This window comes from Camarhynchus parvulus, chromosome 3 (genome assembly GCF_901933205.1).
Source record: "Camarhynchus parvulus chromosome 3, STF_HiC, whole genome shotgun sequence".
In the NCBI taxonomy this organism is placed as follows: Eukaryota; Metazoa; Chordata; class Aves; order Passeriformes; family Thraupidae; genus Camarhynchus; species Camarhynchus parvulus.
Window position 1 is genome coordinate 112,365,655 of NC_044573.1, and position 22,093 is coordinate 112,387,747.

General features: G+C 53.5%; 1 protein-coding gene across 1 annotated transcript in view; it reads left to right on the top strand.

Moving 5' to 3' along the window:
* Positions 1 to 62: 62 nt before the first annotated feature.
* The window catches only part of HADHA (hydroxyacyl-CoA dehydrogenase trifunctional multienzyme complex subunit alpha), a 28,696-nt gene continuing 6,665 nt past the window's right edge, over positions 63 to 22,093 (top strand). Inside the window, exons 1-13 of the mRNA XM_030945246.1 lie at positions 63 to 173; positions 5,817 to 5,858; positions 5,945 to 6,015; positions 7,488 to 7,621; positions 8,772 to 8,910; positions 10,113 to 10,232; positions 10,314 to 10,416; positions 15,278 to 15,400; positions 16,018 to 16,136; positions 16,963 to 17,019; positions 19,663 to 19,772; positions 20,033 to 20,167; positions 20,731 to 20,902. Of these exons, the coding sequence (XP_030801106.1) occupies positions 86 to 173; positions 5,817 to 5,858; positions 5,945 to 6,015; positions 7,488 to 7,621; positions 8,772 to 8,910; positions 10,113 to 10,232; positions 10,314 to 10,416; positions 15,278 to 15,400; positions 16,018 to 16,136; positions 16,963 to 17,019; positions 19,663 to 19,772; positions 20,033 to 20,167; positions 20,731 to 20,902 (1,413 nt within the window). The 5' untranslated portion in view covers positions 63 to 85. The remainder of the gene's footprint in view (positions 174 to 5,816; positions 5,859 to 5,944; positions 6,016 to 7,487; positions 7,622 to 8,771; positions 8,911 to 10,112; positions 10,233 to 10,313; positions 10,417 to 15,277; positions 15,401 to 16,017; positions 16,137 to 16,962; positions 17,020 to 19,662; positions 19,773 to 20,032; positions 20,168 to 20,730; positions 20,903 to 22,093) is intronic.

Below are 22,093 nucleotides of genomic sequence, written 5' to 3' on the forward strand. Positions count from 1 at the left end.
GAGGGCGGGCGTGGGCGGGGCGGCGTGGGCGGGGCGGGCGCCGTCAGGCCCCCGGCGGCCTCTCCCTCATTCGACCTCGGCGAAGATGGCGGCGGCGGTGCGAGCCATTGGCAGCCTCGGGCGCCTCCCGGCCGCCGCCAGGGCCGGCCCGACGCGGCACACCCCGCCCCGCGGTGAGCGAGGGGACGGCGGGGAGCGGGAGCGGCTGGCGTGCGGTGTCCCCCGCGTGAGGGGAGCACCGGGGGATAGGGGCAGTCAGGGGTAAGGGACGGAGATAACGGAGGGGCACTGAGGGGACACTGAGGGAAAGAGAGCGCTGACGGGCAGGGGGACAGCGAGGGGGCAGTGAGGGGTCGGGGAGCACTGAGGGAGCGAGGATTGGAGTGGGATGGGGCTCACTGAGGAGTAAGGTTTGGGGGGATGGTGAGGAGGCGCTGAGAGCTGGGGAAACAGGGCAGTAAGTGGATGAGGGCTGGGGTGGTGTTGAGGTGATGAGGAACAGGGGATCCCAGAGAGGATTTCCTGCTGCTGGAGCAGGGGTTGGGGGTGTCCGGGTGTCCTGAAGGGCTCCTCGGGTGGTTGTGACCGTGAGGGCTGTGAGGAGTTCCCAGGGAAGGGTCTGTGAGGACCGGGACTGGGACAGGAGATCCCCGGGGCAGCGGTGGGGTGGGAGGTGTCCCTACGTGTGTCCGTGCCCCGTGTGAGGGCTTTGTCCCCATGGCCTGGGAGTCACCCGGGGGATCCCTGGCAGGTCCCCAAGATCTGTCCCCCCATGTCCTGGGGTCTCTGGGGGGTGTCCCCATAGGGGACATCCTGCCTTGCCAGTCCTTGCAGGGGGACACACTGTGGGCACCTCTGAGCAGTTCTGTGGGGTCCCTGTGACCTGGCACTGAGTTGGGGACACACCCTCCAGTCAGGATGGTCCCTGCACGTGAGCTGAGCCACAGGGAGAGAGTGTCCTTGTGCCCTGGCACATGTGCCTGTCCCAGTGCCCCGAGAGCCTGCTTGGAGAGGAGAGGGTGTCCCCGTGCCCTTGGCAGTCTGGATCCTGTGGCTGCCCTCCAGGCAGGCAGGTGTATCCATGGGAAGGGGGATCCCTGTCATCCCTGTGACCCTGTGATCCCACTTGCCTGGGGGAGGGTGGCTGCAGGTGCTTCATGATCCCTCAGCTGAGAAAATTGGGATTGTTCAGGCTGGAGAGGAGAAGGATCCAGGGAGCAGGAGAGCTGCAGAGGGACTGGGGACAAGGCCTGGAGGGACAGGACACAGGGAATGGCTCCCACTGCCAGAGGGCAGGGCTGGGTGGGAGATTGGGAATTGGGAATTGTTCCCTGGCAGGGTGGGCAGGCCCTGGCACAGGGTGCCCACCCTGGATCCCTGGCAGTGCCCGAGGCCAGGCTGGACACTGGGACACCCTGGGACAGCGGGAGGTGTCCCTGCCATGGCAGGGGTGGCAGTGGGTGAACTTTAATGTTCCTTCCCACCCAAACCATCCTGGGATTCAGTGATTCCATGGTTTTGTGTGGGGCATCTCCCTTGCCAGCTTAGGCAGGGCTGTGGCTCTCCTCTGCCTCTTCACAGAGCTGCCTTGGTGCTTCCTGGCTCTTGCTTCCTGGGAGTCCCCAGGAGCCCTGGGAAAGCCAAAGGGCCTGGCTGGGAAGCTCTGGAAACTTCACATCTGAACACTTTGAAGGGCCTCAGAGTCTGGTGTTGATGTTGACCCAAAATCCAGCTGTGTTTCATATAAACCCAAACCTGGGCTTGGTTCAGAGCTGGACTCAGTGCTCTGAGAGCTCTTTTCCAACAATTCCATGATTCTAGGACCATGGTGAGCAGTTCCATGGTTCTGGGACCATGGTGAGCAGTTCCATGATTCTAGGACCATGGTGAGCAGTTCCATGGCTCTGGGATCATGGTGAGCAGTTCCATGATTCTAGGACCATGGTGAGCAGTTCCTTGGTGCTGGGATCATGGTGAGCAGTTCAATGGCTCTGGGATCATGGTGAGCAGTTCCATGGCTCTGGGATCATGGTGAGCAGTTCCATGGCTCTGGGATCATGGTGAGCGGTTCCATGGCTCTGGGATCATGGTGAGCGGTTCCATGGCTCTGGGATCATGGTGAGCGGTTCCATGGCTCTGGGATCATGGTGAGCGGTTCCATGGCTCTGGGATCATGGTGAGCAGTTCCATGGCTCTGGGATCATGGTGAGCAGTTCCATGGCTCTGGGATCATGGTGAGCAGTTCAATGGCTCTGGGATCATGGTGAGCAGTTCCATGGTTGTGGGATCATGGTGAGCAGTTCCATGGTTCTGGGATCATGGTGAGCAGTTCCATGGCTCTGGGATCATGGTGAGCAGTTCCATGGTTGTGGGATCATGGTGAGCAGTTCCATGACACTGGGATGATGATGAGCTTTTCCATGGTTGTGGGACCATGGTGAGCAGTTCCTTGGTGCTGGGATCATGGTGAGCAGTTCAATAGCTCTGGGATCATGGTGAGCAGTTCCATGGTTGTGGGATCACAGCTGTGTTACATGCAGCCTTGGAGCAGGTCTGTACGTGACAGGGTGCTGCAATCACTGAGGAGGAGACCTATGGCAACTCCAGGGAGTTCTCAGGCTGCTGCTGGTTGGAATTCTTGTTCTAACTGGTAAAGCTCTGCACAACAAACAGCCCTGGAGCTGCTGTGAGGACGCTGTCCCTGTTCATAATGAATGAATGCCCTCGTTCTGCCTTGCAAAACGTTTGGGAAGTGGATGCAAAGCTCTCGGGGGCAGCCCAGAGGCAGGGAGCAGTCAGGAGCCAGCTGAGCTCCAGGGCTGGCTGTACCTGCTGGGCCACATCCCTGTGCCACCAGGTTCCTGGGGTGGCTTGGGAAGCTCAGTCTACCAGGAGCTTCCCATCTCACAGGTCACAGCTCCGTGCTCAGGTGGCCTGAGCTTCATCCTAGCTGGGACTTGGGGTGCTCCAGGACTGGAAAAAGGCTTTTCCCTGAGCCATGGAGGCTGTTCCCAGCTCAAGCCGTGTGCCACGTCCCGGTGAGTGGAAGGCTGGGAAGTGCTGGGCAGGGAGGCAGCTGAGGCAGGAACAGGGAGAGGAGAAAGTGGGAAGGAGCAGGCTGGGCTGTGGGGTGGCTGTTGTCCATTCTCTGGTGCATCCAAAGTCCTGAGAAGGTGTTGTTGTCCTGGTGCTGGACAGTCTTTGAGCTGGAGTGAGACTGGAACTGATTTTCAGGGCTGTAACTCTGGAATGAATGATGGGACATGGTGGGAGTCTGAGGCTGGGCTTCTGCTTCCTGCAGCATTTTGGAGGAATTTTCTGGCTCCTGTCTTGGCACGTTCCCATTGCAGTGCTGAAGGGATCAACACCTAAAGTAGATGTGCAGCGACCAGGACAGGGAGCTGCTTTTGCTTCCTGGCAAAAGATGTTTTCCACAAATATGCTGGAGTTAAATTAAACCACTGTCAGGCTGCAGAAACCTCACTCCAGTGTTCACCAGCTGGTACACTGCTGACAGCACCTCTCCCAAAAGAGTTTTATATTCTAGTGGAGTGAGATTTGTGCAGTCATGCCCTTGATTTATTTTTTTCCCTACTTCATCTCTTCTGTTTTGTGAGAATGGGAAGGCAGAGTGGAATTGAAGGCTGAAGGTTTTCATGGAATGAATCTGTTTGGGAACTGGTATGGACAAAGAAAGCCATGTAAAGAACAAAAAACCTGGGATCCCAGACTGGTTTGGCTGGGAGGGAGCTTAAAGCTCATCTTGTTCCACACCCCTGCCATGGGCAGGGACACCTTCCACTGTCCCAGCTTGCTGCAAGGATTGAATTAATTAATTCAGGGAGACATTTCAGCCCTTGCTTTCTCTTTAAAGAGGCTGCATGGCTTTTATTGGGTTAAAATACTGCTGTTTAGGGTGCATGGTGTTCTGCTGGGCAGTATCTCTCACCAGAGGGATTGTTGTCAGCCCACACTTGATTTGTGGGAATTGAATGTTGGTGCTTATTTTCAGGAGTACACAAAGAGTTTAGGGAAATGATTGTTGGGTGGAGCTATCACATGTGGGTATTAAATATCGCTGAGGAGCTTTGGAGTGGGAACTGGTTCACTCTTTGTTTATAAAATGCTGCTGTGGGCACATGACAACACACACAGGCACTCCAGAGCTGTTTGCTGGGACAGCCTGACACCGAATTTCCATCCCCACGGCATCACAGTGCATATCCTGGGCTCAGGAATGGGAGCAAAGGTCAGTCCCTACTGCCAGCACCCCAGACAAGGTGGAAAGGAGGCCAAAGTGCAGCCCTGAGCCTGTGTCACGGGGCTGTGGCAGGGGGGACACCTGTTGGGGAGGCACAGTTTGCAGTTTATTCTCCTGGCGTTGTGTTGTTCTCCCTGCTTGCTGCTGGGAATGGGAATGTTTCATTCCTGAAGGTTTTATCAGTGTTGAGCAGAGCCCTCCCCTGGCTAATTGGCTGTGGGCTGGCTGGTGGATAGATCCATGTGGAAGTAACTGGAATTCAGGCTTAAAGCAGCTTTGGCAGGGACTCTGAGTTTGGGGATCCTCAGGGTCAAAATCAAGGTTGCTTGAATGCAGCTGGGGTTCATTCCTGTGCTGAGAGATTGTGGGGCCAAACACAATTTCTGAGCAGAAAAAGGAGATTTAGGAGTCAGAAACTTGGGGACAGAACTTGTTCATTTGTGGTCTGAGCTTTCTGAGGGTTCTGGAAGAAGACATGTTTGTGTGTGCTTTGCATGTCATTAGTGGAGGTGGATCCAAGAGCTGCAGAGCGACCCTGGACAAGGGCCTGGAGGGACAGGACAAGGGAGTATGGTTCCTCACCTGCAGAGCTGCCCCAGCCCTGGGCATTCCAACAGCACATGGACCTGGAGCTGCTGCAGAGAGCCCAGAGGAGGCCCCAGAGCTGCTCCAGGCTGGGAGAGCTGGGGGTGCTCACCTGGAGAGGAGAGGGATCCAGGGAGAGCTCAGAGCCCCTGGCAGGGCCTGAAGGGGCTCCAGGAGAGCTGCACAGGGACTGGGGACAAGGCCTGGAGGGACAGACACAGGGAATGGCTCCCACTGCCAGAGGGCAGGGCTGGGTGGGATCTTGGGAATGAGGAATTGTGCCCTGGCAGGGTGGGCAGGCCCTGGCACAGGGTGCCCAGAGCAGCTGGGGCTGCCTCTGGATCCCCTGGAAGATCCCTGGGGCTTGGAGCACCCTGGGACAGTGGGAGGTGTCCCTGCCATGGCAGGGAGTGGCCCTGCATGGGCTTTGAGATCCCTCCCACCCAAACCAGTCTGTGATTCTGAGTATTTTGTTGATAGATGGAGGCAAAAATAAATATTTTGTGAGCCCATTGTGCCCCCTGAGAATTGTGTGGTCACCTTGGACTGGCCCCATTTGCTTCCACCAGAGTGTGTTTTTACAGAAATACCCTGGCCAGTTGTGTTTGCTTTGCAGGGAATTCACCTTGAAGCTCCCCAAAGTGCAGGAAAGTCCCTGGTTTAGCACAGGAAGAGGTTGGAATGAGGATGATCAGGGCCAAACTCCCTGTGCCACCTCCTCCATCCCTTGCCAGCTGTTTGGAAAGAGGGATTTCATTTTTCTGCTCTCACTTGGGCACTGCTGGCACTGCAGAGTTGGGGCTGTGCTGAAAGGTCACTGCTGGACTCTAGTGGGGCACAGATCAGGCTGTGAGAGGAGGGACTGGCTCGTGCCCAGGGTTTCCAAAATCTGTCCTTGGCAGGCCAGGGGAGCTGGGAGAGGCTGAGGCTGCTGAGAATTCCTTTAACACCTGTGACATCTTTTCCTCAGGCTATGCCTGCCGTAACATCTCCACCTCCAGTGCCCTCCAAGGTAAGTGTGAAGCTTTTCTATAAATGTATTTTTTTCCTTCAAATGCCTGGAGCAGGAGCTGAGCCCACCCCTGTGTTTGCTTGCAGACAGAACCCACGTCAGCTGTGATATCAAAGGGGATGTCGCTGTCGTGCGCTTCAACACACCAAATTCCAAGGTATTGCAAATTCCCATTTAGTGCTAAAAGCTTCCCCAACCTGCAGCCTTACAGAGTTGGGAGCAAAGGAGAAGTAGGAAAAGAAGATTTGGGGATTTTAATGAGACATCTGGAGGTGCCTCTTCGAGTACTTTGTGTGTGCTAAGCTAATTTGTCTTTCTCCCAGGCACAAGGTCTTGTTGAGTTCCAAATCTTAAGGAGAACTTAAAAAAAAATTAAATCTTGCTTAGTTCTTATATTCAAGTCAGTTAAAGAATGTCCCTACTTCAGTAATTTGGAATCTATAAATGCTTTTGATTCTGTTATCATGAACACAGTATAAATAGAACCAAATTCTCATTTTTTAGGTCAATACAGCTGCAGTTGTTCAGGTATCAGGAGGCAGGAACTCTGTAAATGACATCTAAGGAAAACATCTAAAAATGAATTTTGGAGTCTCTTAACCAGTAGTGGATTTCAGGTGTCATCTCACAGATGGAAATGCTCTTTATGAGCAATGATAGAGCTTGCAATAAAAACCTGGTTTTTAAAGCAAAGCAGCTGAGCTACTCTGATATTATACAAGATGGAAAGATTGAACTACTACTGCTATGAAAAATCTTGTATTAGTTGTAGCAGACCAGAAGGGGTTTTTAATATACTCCTTTCCTTTGAGGACCAGCAGCAGTCTCAGGTTTGAAATATTCTATTTTGTGTGAGGATTTGGTGGTACCTAAAGAACCCAGGCTGGGTTTGTTCTGCTTTTTGCAGCCTTTCAGTAAAGCTGGAGGGATGTTGTCAGCCTGGTCTGAGGAAGGTGTCTCTGCTCCAGGGGGGTTGATGAGATGACCTTGAAAGGTCCCTTCCATCCCAAGCCATTCTGTGATTCTATGATTATTTAACAAAGAAAAAACAAACCGGTTTACAAGTTCATAAAATCAATGTTTGGGGCCACAAAGCTGCTGTTGGGAAGGTTCAAGAGGAACTCCCTAATTAAAGATGACCTGCTGCAGGGTTTTATCCTGGAGGGGGTTTTGTGCTAGGGTGTCACTGTCAGATTTTTTTGAAAAATCCCTTTGCCAAGATTTCTTCTCTTGAGAAGTTGAGAAACCTCAGCTTCTCCTGTGTTTGCTGCTCTGGAATGTGGTCTAAAGATTGTTTATCTAAACATGTGAATTGTTTTAACTTAATAGCCAATCGCAGCCAGCTGTGTTGAGACTCTGAAGAGTCAATCACAAATTTTAATTATTCATTCTTGTTAAGCCTTCTGTCTGTATCCTTCTCTTTCTTTAGTATAGTTTTAGTATAGCATTCTATGATATGATATAATAATAATAATAATAAATCAGCCTTCTGAGAACATAGAGTCAGATTCTCATCTCTCACTTTGTCCTGGAAACCCTCACAAACTCAACACTAGGGCAGGGCTGAAGTAACTTTTAGCAGGTGTGGGCTCCAGGTGAGCTCGTGCTGAGGTGCTGCTCTGCTCCCAGGTGAACACCCTGTCCAAGCAGCTGAGTGCAGAGTTCACCGACGTCATGAACGAGATCTGGGCCAACGAGACTGTGAAGAGCGCCGTGCTCATCTCCTCCAAGCCAGGCTCTTTCATTGCTGGAGCGGATCTCAAGTAAGCACAGGGCTTCAGGAGCTGCTGGAGCTGTCCCTGAGACCCAGCAGGTTGTCCCTGACACCTCCATGGGGTGAGGAACAGGCTGGGAGTGAAATCCCCATGCTCAGGATTTCAGGGCTGCTGGAATTGAAGTGAGGATCTGAGCAAAGAGGGACGTGGCGAGTCCTTAAACCCTCCTGGCTGTGGCTTTTGGTCACTCCTTCCTGCAGCCAAGGAAACCCATCCTGGCTCTGGGTTTGGCATTGTCCTTGGGCACAACAAGAGGGGACAATTCACATGCAGGACTCGTTTGAGCTGGGTTGGAGTGCCTGGCAGCCTTCCAGCCTGGCCCCTGGTTTGGGCAGGGTTTGGCACTCTGCCCTGTGCTGAGCAGCCTCCCAGGCTCCCTGGGGAACTTTTCCAGGGTGTGGGATGATCCTGGGGGTGCCCACTGGGACCTGGAATGTCATTGGCTCCTACTGCTGACACTGACAGGACAGAATAATTGCTGAAAGACATTAAAAGCCAGAATGCTCTGAGGAAAGAAGGTAAGTTAAAAATAGACCCTCCAAACCTGTGTTACATTTTTGGCTGACTTTGTCCAGGGGCAGAGACTCACTCCCTGTTCAGGAGGGAAGGAGGTGAGCAGAGCAAAGGCCAGGCTGTGGTTAAGAGGGGTCTCCTGGCCTCAGCACCTCCAGCATCCCAAATTACTCCTGCCTGGCGAAGCCTGTGAGCCTCCAAGAGAATAATTGGCCCAGGGAGGCTCTAATTTCTAATTGGCAGTGTGGCATCAGAGCCATCTGCTCCTCTAAGAGTGATTCTGGGCTCTTTCCTCCACCCTTCCTGGCAAGTGCTTTGAGGCTTCCTACGACCCTTCCTCCTCTCCCAAAGGCTTCCAGAGCCCTGGCACAAGGGATCCCATTCAGTGCCTCAGGAAAACCCCGTGTCAGCATGCAGGACCTGACCCTGCTGGGTTTAGTTTGTCTCCCTGTGTTGCCTGATCCAAAACTGGGGCCTAAACAGCTCTTGCCTGCCTGTCAGGCACTGGAGATTGTGAGAGAACAGGGACAAACTCATCAAAACTTCTCATTTTCCTGCTGTTTTGTCAGGAAAACTGACAAAAAAATGCTTTTCCCGTCCTCATCCACCTCTCTCCTCCCCTCAGCATGCTTGAAGCCTGCAAGACTGCTCAGGAAGTGACTCAGCTCTCTCAGGATGGACAGAAGATGCTGGAAAAGATTGAGCAGTCTCCAAAGCCTGTCGTTGCTGCCATCAGTGGCAGCTGCCTGGGAGGAGGGCTGGAGGTACTGGACAGTCCTGGGGCTCACAGCAGGAGTGGGAGCTGACACTGCTGCTTCTCTGGTTCCCCAGATGATGCAGGCAGGACTGGTGCTGTGAGACGAATTTGGGAGCTGATGAGGGCTCATTACATCATGTAAATGAGTTTGTGGCAAGTTAATGGCTTGCTTGTGCTTCAGGGCTCTGCCATGCGAGTTCTGCTGCTGCTGTGGAAAAGGAGCAAATCAAATCTGAACCTGTGTGGGCCAGGCTAATATTGAGATGAGTGTCCAAGGGAAAACTGGCTGTTTCCAGCAGGCACTGGAGCTGCATCAGTGCTGCTGGCAGAGTTCAGCCTGGAGATTGTTGCTTTTCAGTTAAAGTGAGCCTTGTATCCCAGCAACTTCCATTCTTTGTGGGGCTGCTGTGAGAGGGCTGAGTGTGGGGACCCAGCCAGGCTCCACCCTGCCTGCAGCTCCACTCCAGCACCTTGGCTGGATCTTCTGCCTTGTAATCTCCATCCAGGGTTTTGTAAACTGCATGGCTCTGCTAATTCCTGGAGCAGAGCTGTTACTAAAACAGTGTAATCTTGGAATGGAGTCTCTTCAGTTTGTGCTGATTTCTCAATACTTTTTTTACACCCACTGTGCTGACTCATCTTGGCAGTCCAGGGATAAACCAGGAGTCATGGCTGATCTGTAGATGGGACTGTGCTCTTGGTGAATTAGTGAATTAATTAAGCCCTTGATGGTCTAGGTGAGATTAAAAATCAGCTTGGGAGTTTGATGATCATCTCAGCAACCTGGGCTAATTGTGGCTATAAACAGCCACATTTGCTAACTCATAAAAAACAATTCACTTCTGAGCAAGTATCAAGTGGAAAAGTTTATCCAGGCAATTTTAACTCCAGCCTGAGAACCACGGATCTGTTTTAGAGGAATGAATACAGCTAAAGATAAGCTGAGGATATCTGGGTATCCTGGGCTGATCCCCCAGTGTGGGCAGCAGGAAAGGGGGGATTCTCATGGCCTGCTGACACTCCTGCTTGCTGTCATCCCCCAGAAGAAGCCATGAGTGAGCACAGAGGGGATTTGGGCAGTTGGTGAAGGAGCTGGGGCAGGGTGATGAGGAAAGCTGAGGCAGTGTGTGGGAGAGAGCTCTGTGATGGGTGCCTGGTTCTTCTGTTGTCTTTCACAGAGAAACCTTTCCTTGTCTCTTCCATTTTAAGGTTGCCATTGCCTGTCACTACAGAGTAGCAACAAAGGACAGGAAAACAGTCTTGGGAACACCTGAAGTGTTGCTGGGTCTCCTGCCCGGAGCAGGGGGTACTCAGAGGCTGCCAAAGATGGTGAGTAAGAGGAAAATTTAACCCAATAGCCCTTTCTACCTGGCAAACTCCCACTCTGAAATCTTTTTTCTGCCCTTCTAGGTGGGACTTCCTGCTGCCTTTGACATGATGCTGACTGGGAGGAACATCCGTGCAGACAGAGCCAAGAAGATGGGGCTGGTTGACCAGCTGGTGGAACCACTAGGTCAGACACAGTGTCCTTCAGTTCCTTGATGTGCTGCTGCCTGTCAGGGAACCTCTCCCCTCAGCAAAATGCATGATGGAGAGGTTTTGTCCTGCTCTGCAGGGGAGCAAAAATCCCTGTTCCCACTTACAAGCACAGAGACCTTGAAATGTGAGGCTGCTGCAGAAGCTGAGTGAACAGGAGAGGTCAGCATGGAGGGCAGGCCTGCTGGCTCCCCTCCTTAAGCTAATTATCCAGATAAGAGCCCTCGTTGCTCATTTATCATGTCAGAGGACAGATTGCAGCCCTAATGGAAGGACAATAGATGACTGATGGCTGTGTTTCTGCAGCCTGCAGATGGTAATCCCTGACAGGACCTGCAGCAGGCAGCCCCCATGGTTTAGGCACTCAGAATTGCCAGCTGGCTCTCAGCTGGGGGGAGAAATTCCCTCCAAACTGCAGGATTCCAAGTGTTGCTGAATCATGTCTTGCTCCCAAAGTTCTTTCACTAGGTCAGCTTTCTTGGAAGGTGGAAATGGAGGAGTTTGAGGACTAAACCTTCCAGAGCCTCCCAGGAGGAGCCAGCAGCCCCTCTCAGGAGTTAGAATGGAAGCCACTGCTCCAGCTGGCACTGCCATGGAGCTGGAGGGTGCTGAGCATGGTTCCCTCAGGAAAGCATAGCCAGAACACACTGGTGGTGCTGAAGAAAATAAAATTATTAAAAAGCTGCTGCTGCCCACCCTGAGCAGTGCCAGGGAAGCCCTGGTGTCCATGCTGTCCCACAGGCCAGTGCTCAGCTGGATCATGGGATGGCCTGGGTTGGAAGGGACCTTAAAGCTCATCCATGGGAGGGGCAAGGACAGCTCCCACTGTGCCAGGGTGTGCCAGTGTCCAGCCTGGCCCCGGGCACTGCCAGGGACCCAGGGGCAGCCCCAGCTGTGCCAGGGCTGCCCACCCTGCCAGGGCACAATTCCTCATTCCCAGTCTCCCACCCAGCCCTGCCCTGTGGCAGTGGGAGCCATTCCCTGTGTCTGTCCCTCCATGCCTTGTCCCCAGTCCCTCTCCATCCTTCCTGCCAGCTCCTCCAGGTGCTGCAGCTGGGTCACCCCAGCTGCCTTCCTTCCAGGCTGAACAATCCCAATTCTCCCAGGCTTTCCTACAGCAGAGCTGCTCCATCCCTCTGATCACCTTGGTGCCTGCTCTGGGCTCTCTGCAGCAGCTCCACATGCCTGTGCTGCTGCCCAGGGCTGGGGCAGCTCTGCAGATGGGCTCTCACCTGGGCACGGGGGTCACAGGGGCAGAACCCCCCCTTTCCTGCTGCCCACACTGGAATGATCAGCTCAGGATACCCAGATATCCTTAGCTTATCTTTAGCTGTATCCATTCCTCTAGAACAGATCTGTGGTTCTCAGGCTGGAGTTAAAATTGCCTGGATAAACCTTGCCACTTGATACTTGCTTAGAAGTGAATTGTTTTTTAAGAGCTAGCAAATGTGGCTGTTTATAGCCACAATTAGCCCAGGTTGCTAAAAGGAAAGGTGAGCTTTCTGAGGAGCTGCTGGCAATCCTGCCTCAGCCCAGAGAAGCACGTAGGAGGAGCACAGAAATACAAATTACATGCAAACATTGGATGTGTTCCTTGTTATCCAAACAGCAGCCGGTGCCAGGAGGGCTCCTGTTCCCTCTGTCTCTGGGGAAAGCAGCTCTACCTGGGGTGATGCTTTAACTGATGACAGAAAGCTTGCAGGGAGACACACACCATCAATCAGGAGGCAGTTTGAGGGCGTGCAATCCATTCTCCTTCAGCAGGGAGCTCTGCAGCGTTCCCTGGATCCAATTCTGGCATGTGCCATTTATAAAAGAAAGCAGATGGGAGGGCACAGCTCAGAGCTCCTGGGTTAGGACACAGCAAAACACTGGGAATTAACTGCAGGTAAAGCAAACCCACATATGTGGGGTCAGGCACTCAGTGGTGAATGGTTCTCACAGCTCAGACTTTGAAACAAACAGCAATTTTCTTCAGCTGGAGTATCAGAATGCAGCTCTTGTTAATGTATCCAGGCTACTGGAAATCAGAGATTGACGTCTTGTAGCACATCAGGTTATAAAGCTGAAGGTCTCAGCCTGGAATGGTGAAAAGAGAATTTGGAAGCTGGTGAAGTCTGAGCTCTGAACTCCCAATTGCTCTTGGGTTTCCAGTGAATTCTCTAAAACCCCCTGGGCATTGCTGAAATGTAGATTATGCAGCAGCTCTGAGCTATATTTTGTCTGCTGCCTGTAAAATCAATTGTGTTTTGTTTGGCCTGTTTTTCCTTGGGCTGGCTCTGACATTCTGCCAGGGCCGGAGGGAAACTTCCACAGGGAGCTTTCCTGAGCTGTCAGTGTTTGTGCTGCGTTATCTCCTCCTCGCTGAGAGGCTCCCTGAGCAGGGAGCAGCTTCTGGGGTCTGCTGGGTGAAAACCCCCAAGTTGTTACACAGAGAGGTGAAACAAAGAGGCCACAGAGCTGCTCCAAGGGCTGGAGCCCCCCTGCTCTGGAGCCAGGCTGGGAGAGCTGGGGGAGATCACCTGGAGAAGATCCAGGGAGAGCTCAGAGCCCCTGAAGGGGCTCCAGAAGAGCTGCAGAGGGACTGGGGACAAGGCCTGGAGGGACAGGAGCCAGGGAATGGCTCCCACTGCCAGAGGGCAGGGCTGGATGGGAGATTGGGAATGAGGAATTGTGCCCTGGCAGGGTGGGCAGGCCCTGGCACAGGGTGCCCACCCTGGATCCCTGGCAGTGCCCAGGGCCAGGCTGGACACTGGCACACCCTGGCACAGTGGCAGTGTCCCTGCCATGGCAGGGGTGGCACTGGGGGGGCTCTGAGCTCCCTTCCCACCCATCCCAGTTGGGATCCTGGCATCCCAAGGTGCTGCTGCCTGCGATGGCTCCGGGCTGGGCTTCTCATTCTCAGCACCCAAATCCTGTGGGGTGCAGATCTGGGGGGTTCAAGGGAACAACTGAGCTCTGGGGAGATCCTGGAGCCCCTGGCAGAGCCTGAAGGGGCTCCAGGAGAGCTGCAGAGGGACTGGGGACAAGGCATGGAGGGACAGGAGCCAGGGAATGGCTCCCACTGCCAGAGGGCAGGGCTGGATGGGAGATTGGGAATGAGGAATTGTGCCCTGGCAGGGTGGGCAGGCCCTGGCACAGCTGTGGCTGCCCCTGGGTCCCTGGCAGTGCCCAGGGCCAGGCTGGATACTGGCACACCCTGGCACAGTGGGAGCTGTCCCTGCCATGGCAGGGGTGGCACTGGGGGGGCTCTGAGCTCCCTTCCCACCCATCCCAGTTGGGATCCTGGCATCCCAAGGTGCTGCTGCCTGCGATGGCTCCGGGCTGGGCTTCTCATTCTCAGCACCCAAATCCTGTGGGGTGCAGATCTGGGGGGTTCAAGGGAACAACTGAGCTCTGGGGAGATCCTGGAGCCCCTGGCAGAGCCTGAAGGGGCTCCAGGAGAGCTGCAGAGGGACTGGGGACAAGGCCTGGAGGGACAGGAGCCAGGGAATGGCTCCCACTGCCAGAGGGCAGGGCTGGGTGGGATCTTGGGAATTGGGAATTGTGCCCTGGCAGGGTGGGCAGGCCCTGGCACAGGGTGCCCACCCTGGGTCCCTGGCAGTGCCCAAGGCTGGGCTGGACACGGGCACACCCTGGCACAGTGGAGGACTATGTGACCTTTAACATCCCCTTCCCAACCAAAAGATTCTGAGTTTCTATGATTAAAACCTTATAGCTGAGGGCTTCAGCCTTTTATGGAGGAGGAGAATAGTGGAGATGAAATTGGAGGGAGTTCCTGATTTTGGATTTTACCTGTCTCCTCTGTCAGGGTGTCTGTGGGGTGTTTCCTTAGCTCTGAGGGCTCTGCAGTATCTGGGTGTGTTTGGAGCAGTTTGGGTGAAGGTGAATGGCCCTGCCCAGCTGCAGGGGTGTAATTTCCCCAGGTTTGTTCAGCCCACAGTTGCACATTTAGCTCCAGGGTCTGCTTGGTGACCCTGTGCAGCTTCACCAGGCACTGCTCTGTCATGAATGACTCAGAGTTTGCCTCTGGCAGCGTCTCACAGCTGCCTGATCAGCCCTGTGCTGCGTCCTCCTGTCCTGATGATACAATTGTCTGGAAATGAGGATTCCTGTGCTTGGAAATTGTGCAACCCACCCTCAGAGGCTGCTAAAACTGGTTTTGTAGTGGCTTGCTTCATTGTGGGACAGCTTTAAGTTGGGCCGGGTGTTACCGTAGCTAAAGCAAGAGGGAGGTTTCGTGCACTGAGTTCAAAGGTTGGGGTTGGTTGGACATTGGCTCCAGTGCAGAGATTTCCAGGGACTCAGCACTCCCAAAATGCTGGCTGTGTGTTTAAGAGCTCAGTGTTGGCACAGCGTGGTGGGGCACACACACAGAGGAGAGGGAGGGGAGGCAGAACACCTCAGCTCCCTCAGGATTCTGGGTGCCTGCAGTTATGTCAAGTGCAAGGTTTGAGGAATAAAGAGCTCAAGTGGCAAAGAGATGGTCAGGAGCTGAGGACACCTGCAGAGAGGTCATGGAACCTCTGTCCTTGGAGGTGCCCAGAAGGTCCTTGAGCAGCCTGATCTGACTGCAGAGTTGCATGTAACTTGTCCCTGCTCCCACAGAGAGCTGGCATTCCAGCATTTCTGCACAATGCCCTCTCTATAAATCCCTTGGAGCACTCATATGATCCCTTCTGAGCCTTCCCATAGTTGGTCATAACACAGAAAAGCCAAACAGGAGCAGGGAATGGAGTGGGAGCAGTTCAAAGGCCCAACACTTTGTGTCTGCTCCTGGTTTCCCTGCACCCTCATCGCTCAGGGATAACCTGTGCTGTGTTCTCTGCTCTCCCCAGGGCCAGGACTGAAGACTCCTGAGGCGAGAACAATCGAGTACCTGGAGGAGGTGGCCATTGGCTTTGCCAGGGGACTGGCCAACAAGACTGTGTCTGCCAAGAGATCCAGAGGGCTCATGCAGAGTAAGTCAGCATTGAGAAATCCCAAGGGACAGCAGTGAGTGTAATCCAGCTTGGCTTCTCCAGGATATGTTTGTGCTCCTACTTAATTCCATTTCAAAGTGAAATTATTTCACATTGGAATCATCTCTTGAGCAATGTGGGGTGGTAGAGAAAACATTGCCCTGCAGATCTGGGCTTTGGCAGAGCTGGATGTGGTGGCTCCTGAGGTTGCTGGAAGGGGGGCAGGTCCTGAGGAGTGAGAGGCAGCAGGTACCTCCAGGGACTGTCCATCTGCAAAGTTCTGGTGGCAAGTTCTGTACCAAGCTGGTGAACTCAAGTGGGAAGAGGTACAAGGGATCAGCTCCGTGCTGATCCTCAACAGCACAGCCCAGAAATGGGGACATCTGTGGGAATTCTGCTTCCCAGGGCTTAGGGTGTCACCAGTTGTATTAGGAGGACACTTCAGCCCTCAATGAGATTGTCCATGGAATAATCCAGAAACCCTCTGAGCAGCCCCTGCTGCCTGGGTTTCAGGTGCGTGTTTCTAGTGCAGATATTCACATTTGTGTTCCTTTCCCACCCTGGCAGGCTGGCTGTGCACAGCACTGTGCTGACCCCTGTTCTGTCCCACCTTGCAGGGCTGACAGACTATGCCATGGCTCTTCCCTTCGTCAGGCAGCAAGTTTACAAGACAGTGGAGAGCAAAGTTCAAAAGCAAACCAAAGGGCTGTACCCTGCTCCTCTGAAGATCATCGAGGTAACTGCCCTGTGAGGTGTGCAGGTGGGTCTGTGGGAAAATGTGGGACAGGCAGAGGGAAGGTGATCCTTCCTCTGAGTCAAGGCAGCATCCTGATCCTCACAGAGATCAGTCCTGAGGAGTGCTGGCTGTGGGGTAGAACTCAGAATCACTGCTCAAAATATGATCACCTGTTCATGGGTACTGGTACCAGGGAGGGGTAGAGCAGGAATCCCAGCTGAGGGACGGCTTAGCTGGAATATTTTGTCCATGAGACTTTCAGCTGCAGTTTTCCCAGGTTTTCTGTACAGTCTCTGAAGAGTTCAGGAGACCTGTTTGACACCATAAAAACAGAAATTGCTATAATTCTCACAGCACTAACTACATATTAGTATACATAAAGTATTCACTGTAATACTTCAGCTCTTGAACTTTATAATTAGTACTTTATTACATGAATTATTAACTTTATTAGTCCCCTCTGTTACACACACTTCCTGTTACACTCTGTGAATGAATCCTTATTGTAAAATGACTTTTCACTACTGAAGTTGTTGGCCAGACTCCTCTAAAACCTGTGAAAGATTTGGAGATCAGTGATATTACAGGAGCACAGTTCCTAAAACCACAGGGAATGGCTGAAAATGAACCTGGTGGTTAACTCCTCACCTGTCCTGTGCTAGAAGGACACGGGGACACTGCTCTGCTAAGAGAAGCAGGGACAGGGCTCAGGGAATCTGAAATGTGCCTTGAAATTCGGGAATCCTGGAGACAACAGGGAGTCCTGTTAAAGTGTGTGTTTGCAGCGTGGCTGAACTGTGCTGTGTCTTTTCTGCTTTTGGATTAGGTTGTAAAAACTGGTCTGGATCAGGGGAGAGATGCTGGATACCTCATTGAAGCCCAGGTAAGGAGAGGAGATCCTGGCAGGGATCAGGTTCTGATATAGCTGGAACAGAGGCTAGACAGACTTAGGAAGAATAAAATGGATATTTATTGAAGTGCCTTCAAAGGCCACACCCTGGCAGTACCAGAGCCACAGTCATGGCCTTGATGGCTCCAAGATGGAAGCAAAAGAGGGCTTGGTCACAACATCTCACACTTTTATAAGTTTTAGTCCATTTGCATATCGAAGTTAACTGTCAAATTAAAAGCTTCAAATGATGAAATTTCATCCTCCTTGCTTGCTTGCCTGCCCTCCTGTTTTCATGTTGTTTATGCTTTGGGCCTGAAGTTTGAAGAGATTGTTCTTGAGTCTCCAGCTGGAATAGGATTGTTTTGTCTTCACCACCCTGTGAAAAGATCCCAGTGACACTTAATACAAAGCTAAAAGCTGCACACCAAAACAGAACAGAAAAACTTAAAACCCAAGGTATCAGGTGTGGTCAGGGGATCTGTGTTTACCCCACCAAGGGTCCATCACAGCCTGCTGCTTATCCCATCCCTCCCCCTGCCGTGGGCAGGACACCTTCCCCTACCCCAGGCTGCTCCAAGCCCCATCCAGCCTGGCCTTGGGCACTTGCAGGGATGGGGGAGCCTCAACACAAAGCACTGACAGGCAGGGCCAGTGTGGGTGAGACATGCTGCTCCTCCTGGATGGGCAGAGCTGAGGTTCCACACCCCCCTCTAGGAGCTGGCTGGAGATGTTTCATCTCTCACTCATCTCACCATGCTGGCACTTGGGCCTCATGTCCCAAACGCCATCCAGACCTGCTTGAGCTTTGCTGGGACACAAGGAAACTGGAATAGAGTTTATTTTAGGGTGTAGGACAGACTGTGGTGGGCAGGTCCAGGGCTGGAGCAGGCAAGTGTCCCACCCAGCAGCTTGTGTGTGCCCCATTTATCCCCCCAACACACACACAGTCTTTGTTTTCCTCAGCCATCCTCATCCCTCCACTTCTCTGCCATAATGAACAACCTATCCCTAATTATTTTTCCTCACTGGTCCTTGTTTTGCCACCCTTGTGCTCAGTTTTGTTATTTCTAGTGCCACAGAGGCAATTCTGGCTGTGCACAGAGTCACAGGTGAGCTTAGCTGGGCACTGCCAGCTCTGCAAGATTGAATCCCCAGCAGCCCCACATGTCCATCTGATTATCTCTGTATTTGGGTCATCCCCAGGGTCATTGCCCCTTAAATGCTGGTGAAATCCATCCACCTCCCATTTCCCTGTGCTTTGTAACTCCTTTTGCTCCCTTCTGGTGCCAGGGCCTGGTCTGAGCTGTGGCTGTCACCTCAGCAGTGCCCCATCCCTGCTGGTTGTGCATTCCAGCCACGTTTGGGCTGGTGCTGAATAAAAGCCTTGGGATACTCTGTTCCTTACAGCAAAGAATGAATGGGTTTTTTTCCCCCAGAGCAGCAGCAGGATGGAGATCTTCCCAGAACCCCTGAAGAATAATAATTGTCAGTGTTGTGGCTTTTTTACTGCCTCACTCTCTCCCCCAGGACAGGAGTTTGCAGATTCTCTTCTAGGCTTTGTTTTGGGTATTTTTAACTGGCAGGGCAGTGGTGATGGAAGGTGCAGCCTGCTCCAAACCTCATTCCCTGCTTTTTCTTAGCAGACTTGGCTCAGACCGCTTTTGTTTTGTGTGTGCTTATGCTTGGTGTTCCTCAGAACATTCCTGCTGTGTGCTGGGAGGTTATGCAGGCCTTAGATTTTGTTGCCTGTGATCCTCTGAAAATAGGATCAGGCTGCTGCTGTCAGAGAGAACTGACGTGTTTGTAAGGATTTTTGTCAAAGCCTGAGGACAGGGTGCTTCCACCTGGATCTGTGGGAACAGGGGCCCCAATTTTTTAATGTGGGATGCATGTGGGGGAGGAAGGGTCTCATGTCAGGGAAGTCCTGTCCTTCAAATTTCAAGCCCAAGTCCAGTCCTGAGGAGCTGAAATCATCAAATCCCAGAATGATTTGGGTGGGAAGGGACCTTAAAGCCCATTCAGTGCCACTCCTGCCGTGGCAGGGACACCTCCCACTGTCCCAGGGTGCTCCAAGTCCTAATGTCCAGCCTGGCCTTGGGCACTACCAGGGATCCAGGGTGGGCACCCTGTGCCAGGGCCTGCCCACCCTGCCAGGGACGATTCCTCATTCCCAAGATCCCACCCAGCCCTGCCCTCTGGCAGTGGCAGCCATTCCCTGTCTCCTGTCCCTCCATGCCTTGTCCCCAGTCCCTCTGCAGCTCTCCTGGAGCCCCTTCAGGCCCTGCCAGGGGCTCTGAGCTCTCCCTGGATCCTTCTCCTCTCCAGGTGAGCATCCCCAGCTCTCCCAGCCTGGCTCCAGCCCTGGGAGCATCTCTGGGGTCTCCTCTGGGCTCTCTGCAGCAGCTCCACGTCCCTGTGCTGTTGGGGAGGAGGAGGTTGTGCAGGGTAGGCTGTGCTGAGCCCAGAAGGTGCCTCTCCTCAGAGGTGACCTGGACCCTTGTCCCTTTTCTATCCAGGTTGCTCACCTGTGCAGTCACACAGTGCCTGTGTCCCCTCTTGCCATGTTTTTGTGTGCTGGCACTGAGGGAGCTGTTTAATGCCAACACCTCAGCTTCCCTCTTGCCTTTCTTCCAGAGCTTTGGCCAACTTGCAGTGACCAAGGAATCCAAGGCGCTGATGGGGCTCTACCACGGGCAGGTGCACTGCAAGAAGAACAAGTTTGGGAATCCTCAGAAAGAGGTCAAGTAAGTGCCAGTGTGGGATGCCTGGAGGAGCAGTTGAGGATCTCTGAAAGGCTCCTGGGACTGAGTGGGCTGCAGAGCTGTGATCAGAGCAGAGGTTTCCAGCCTCCAGAATCTGACCCACTGCAGTTTGGAGGCCTCACTGCTGTGTGGCCTCACTCGGGTGGTGCCTGGGTGGATGACAGGAGCTGTGTGACTCTGCCAGCAGTGATGGGAGTTCTCCGTGTCCATGTTGAATGTGTCCCCTTGTTCCTTCCCTGCAGGACTCTGGCAGTGCTGGGAGCAGGGCTCATGGGAGCCGGCATCGCCCAGGTTTCCGTGGATAAGGGCATCAAGACCATTCTGAAGGACACGGCACAGAAGGGTCTGGACAGAGGCCAGCAGCAGGTCTACAAGGGGTATGTGAGTTCAGGGGGTTTGCTCTGGTGGCACTGGGCTGCCTTTAGTCACAGTTCTCCTCTGCTGTCAGCATCAGCAGCTCCTGACACTGCTGTTCTGCTGGAGGAGCCACTGGATGTCACAGAAAAGCTTTATTTTAATGTCCCCTGCAGTGTGCTGGGATATTGCTGTGGGATAGGCTCAGCCTTAGCTCCTTAGGTAGGCAGAGACCTAAGAGTCAGCAGTAACTTCTAGAGCTAAGGAAAGAGTGATTCTGGCTGCTTAAAGGCCCATGGCAGGGGAGGCATTCCAGGGCTTTCTTCCTGGGTTTCTTTCCCTGCTCTGGCTCTGCAGTAATAGTACTCAGCTGTCTGTCATCAGGAATGTCAGTGACCAACCTTCAGCTGAGCTGTGGGAGCAGGACTCTCCTGTTCCCACATGGAAGGAGGGGTCACAACACAGAGTGACAGTCCTGCAGGGTTGGAGATGGAGTTTTGGGGGGAGACAGGAGGGATTCCTGTGATGCACCTCCAACAGCCTGGCTGGTCCGCTCAGGAGCTGTGACAGAGCTGTCCCTCCCTAGGCTGAACGGCAAGGTGAAGAAGAAGAGCCTGACATCATTTGAGAGGGACTCCATCCTCAGCAACCTGATGGGCCAGCTGGACTACAAGGGCTTTGAGAAGGCAGACATGGTCATCGAGGCCGTGTTCGAGGACATCAATGTCAAACACAAAGTGCTGAAGGAGGTGGAGGCTGTGAGTATCAGTCCTGAGCAGCCCCTGGATGGGGGCCCCTGGCTGGTGGAGGGTCCTGGGCTGTGCTGCTGGGTTTGTCCCCTTTGTGCTGCACTTGGGTCTGGGTACAAATCAGTCACACCAGCACATGGATGAGCATCAAGGGCAGCCTTTCTGTTCACTGGGGACACTCCCTGCTCAATTAAGGAATTGGTAGCTGAATGGGATATAAAAAAATGCTCCAAAAAAAGCTTCCATTTGTCTTGAGGACACTGATGTGACAGTGATGTCCTTGGGTATCTCCACACCTTGCAGTCCTTCACCTGCTGCCCCTCCATTCTATCCAAGGGCACTCTGAGGGAAAGGGGGGGTTCCCTGCACTGTCTCCTGTGGCTGCAGAGGCCTGCCAGAAACGTGGGAGCTCTGGGCCTGATATTGCAGACCTGGGAGAGTTCAGGGCAAGGCAGAGCTGGCTGACTTGTGCTACTGCTTTCCAATTAGTTTCTAATGAGCAAACCCAGTTTGCCTCATTAGCCAGGGCTCCCTGATCTCCCAAGGCTCTGCACGGTCCTGTGTGCTGACACAGCTCCTTGTCTCCTCCCAGGTGACCCCTGCTAACTGTCCCTTGTCCCTTCCCAGATGATCCCTGCTCACTGTGTGTGTCCCTTGTCCCCCAGGTGATCCCTGCTCACTGTGTGTGTCCCTTGTCCGGTGATCCCTGCTCACTGTGTCATGTCCCTTGTCCCCCCAGGTGATCCCTGCTCACTGTGTGTGTCCCTTGTCCCCTCCAGGTGATCCCTGCTCACTGTGTGTGTCCCTTGTCCCGCCCCAGGTGATCCCTGCTCACTGTGTGTCCCTTGTCCCCTCCAGGTGATCCCTGCTCACTGTCCCTTGTCCCCTCCAGGTGATCCCTGTCCCTTGTCCCCTCCAGGTGATCCCTGCTCACTGTGTGTGTCCCTTGTCCCTTCCCAGGTGATCCCTGCTCACTGTGTGTGTCCCTTGTCCCCCCAGGTGATCCCTGCTCACTGTGTGTCCCTTGTCCCTTCCCAGGTGATCCCTGCTCACTGTGTGTGTCCCTTGTCCCCTGCAGGTGATCCCTGCTCACTGTCCCTTGTCCCCTCCAGGTGATCCCCTGCTTTTGTCCCCTCCAGGTGATCCCTGCTCACTGTGTGTGCCTTATCCCCTCCAGGTGATCCCTTTTGTTGTCCCTTG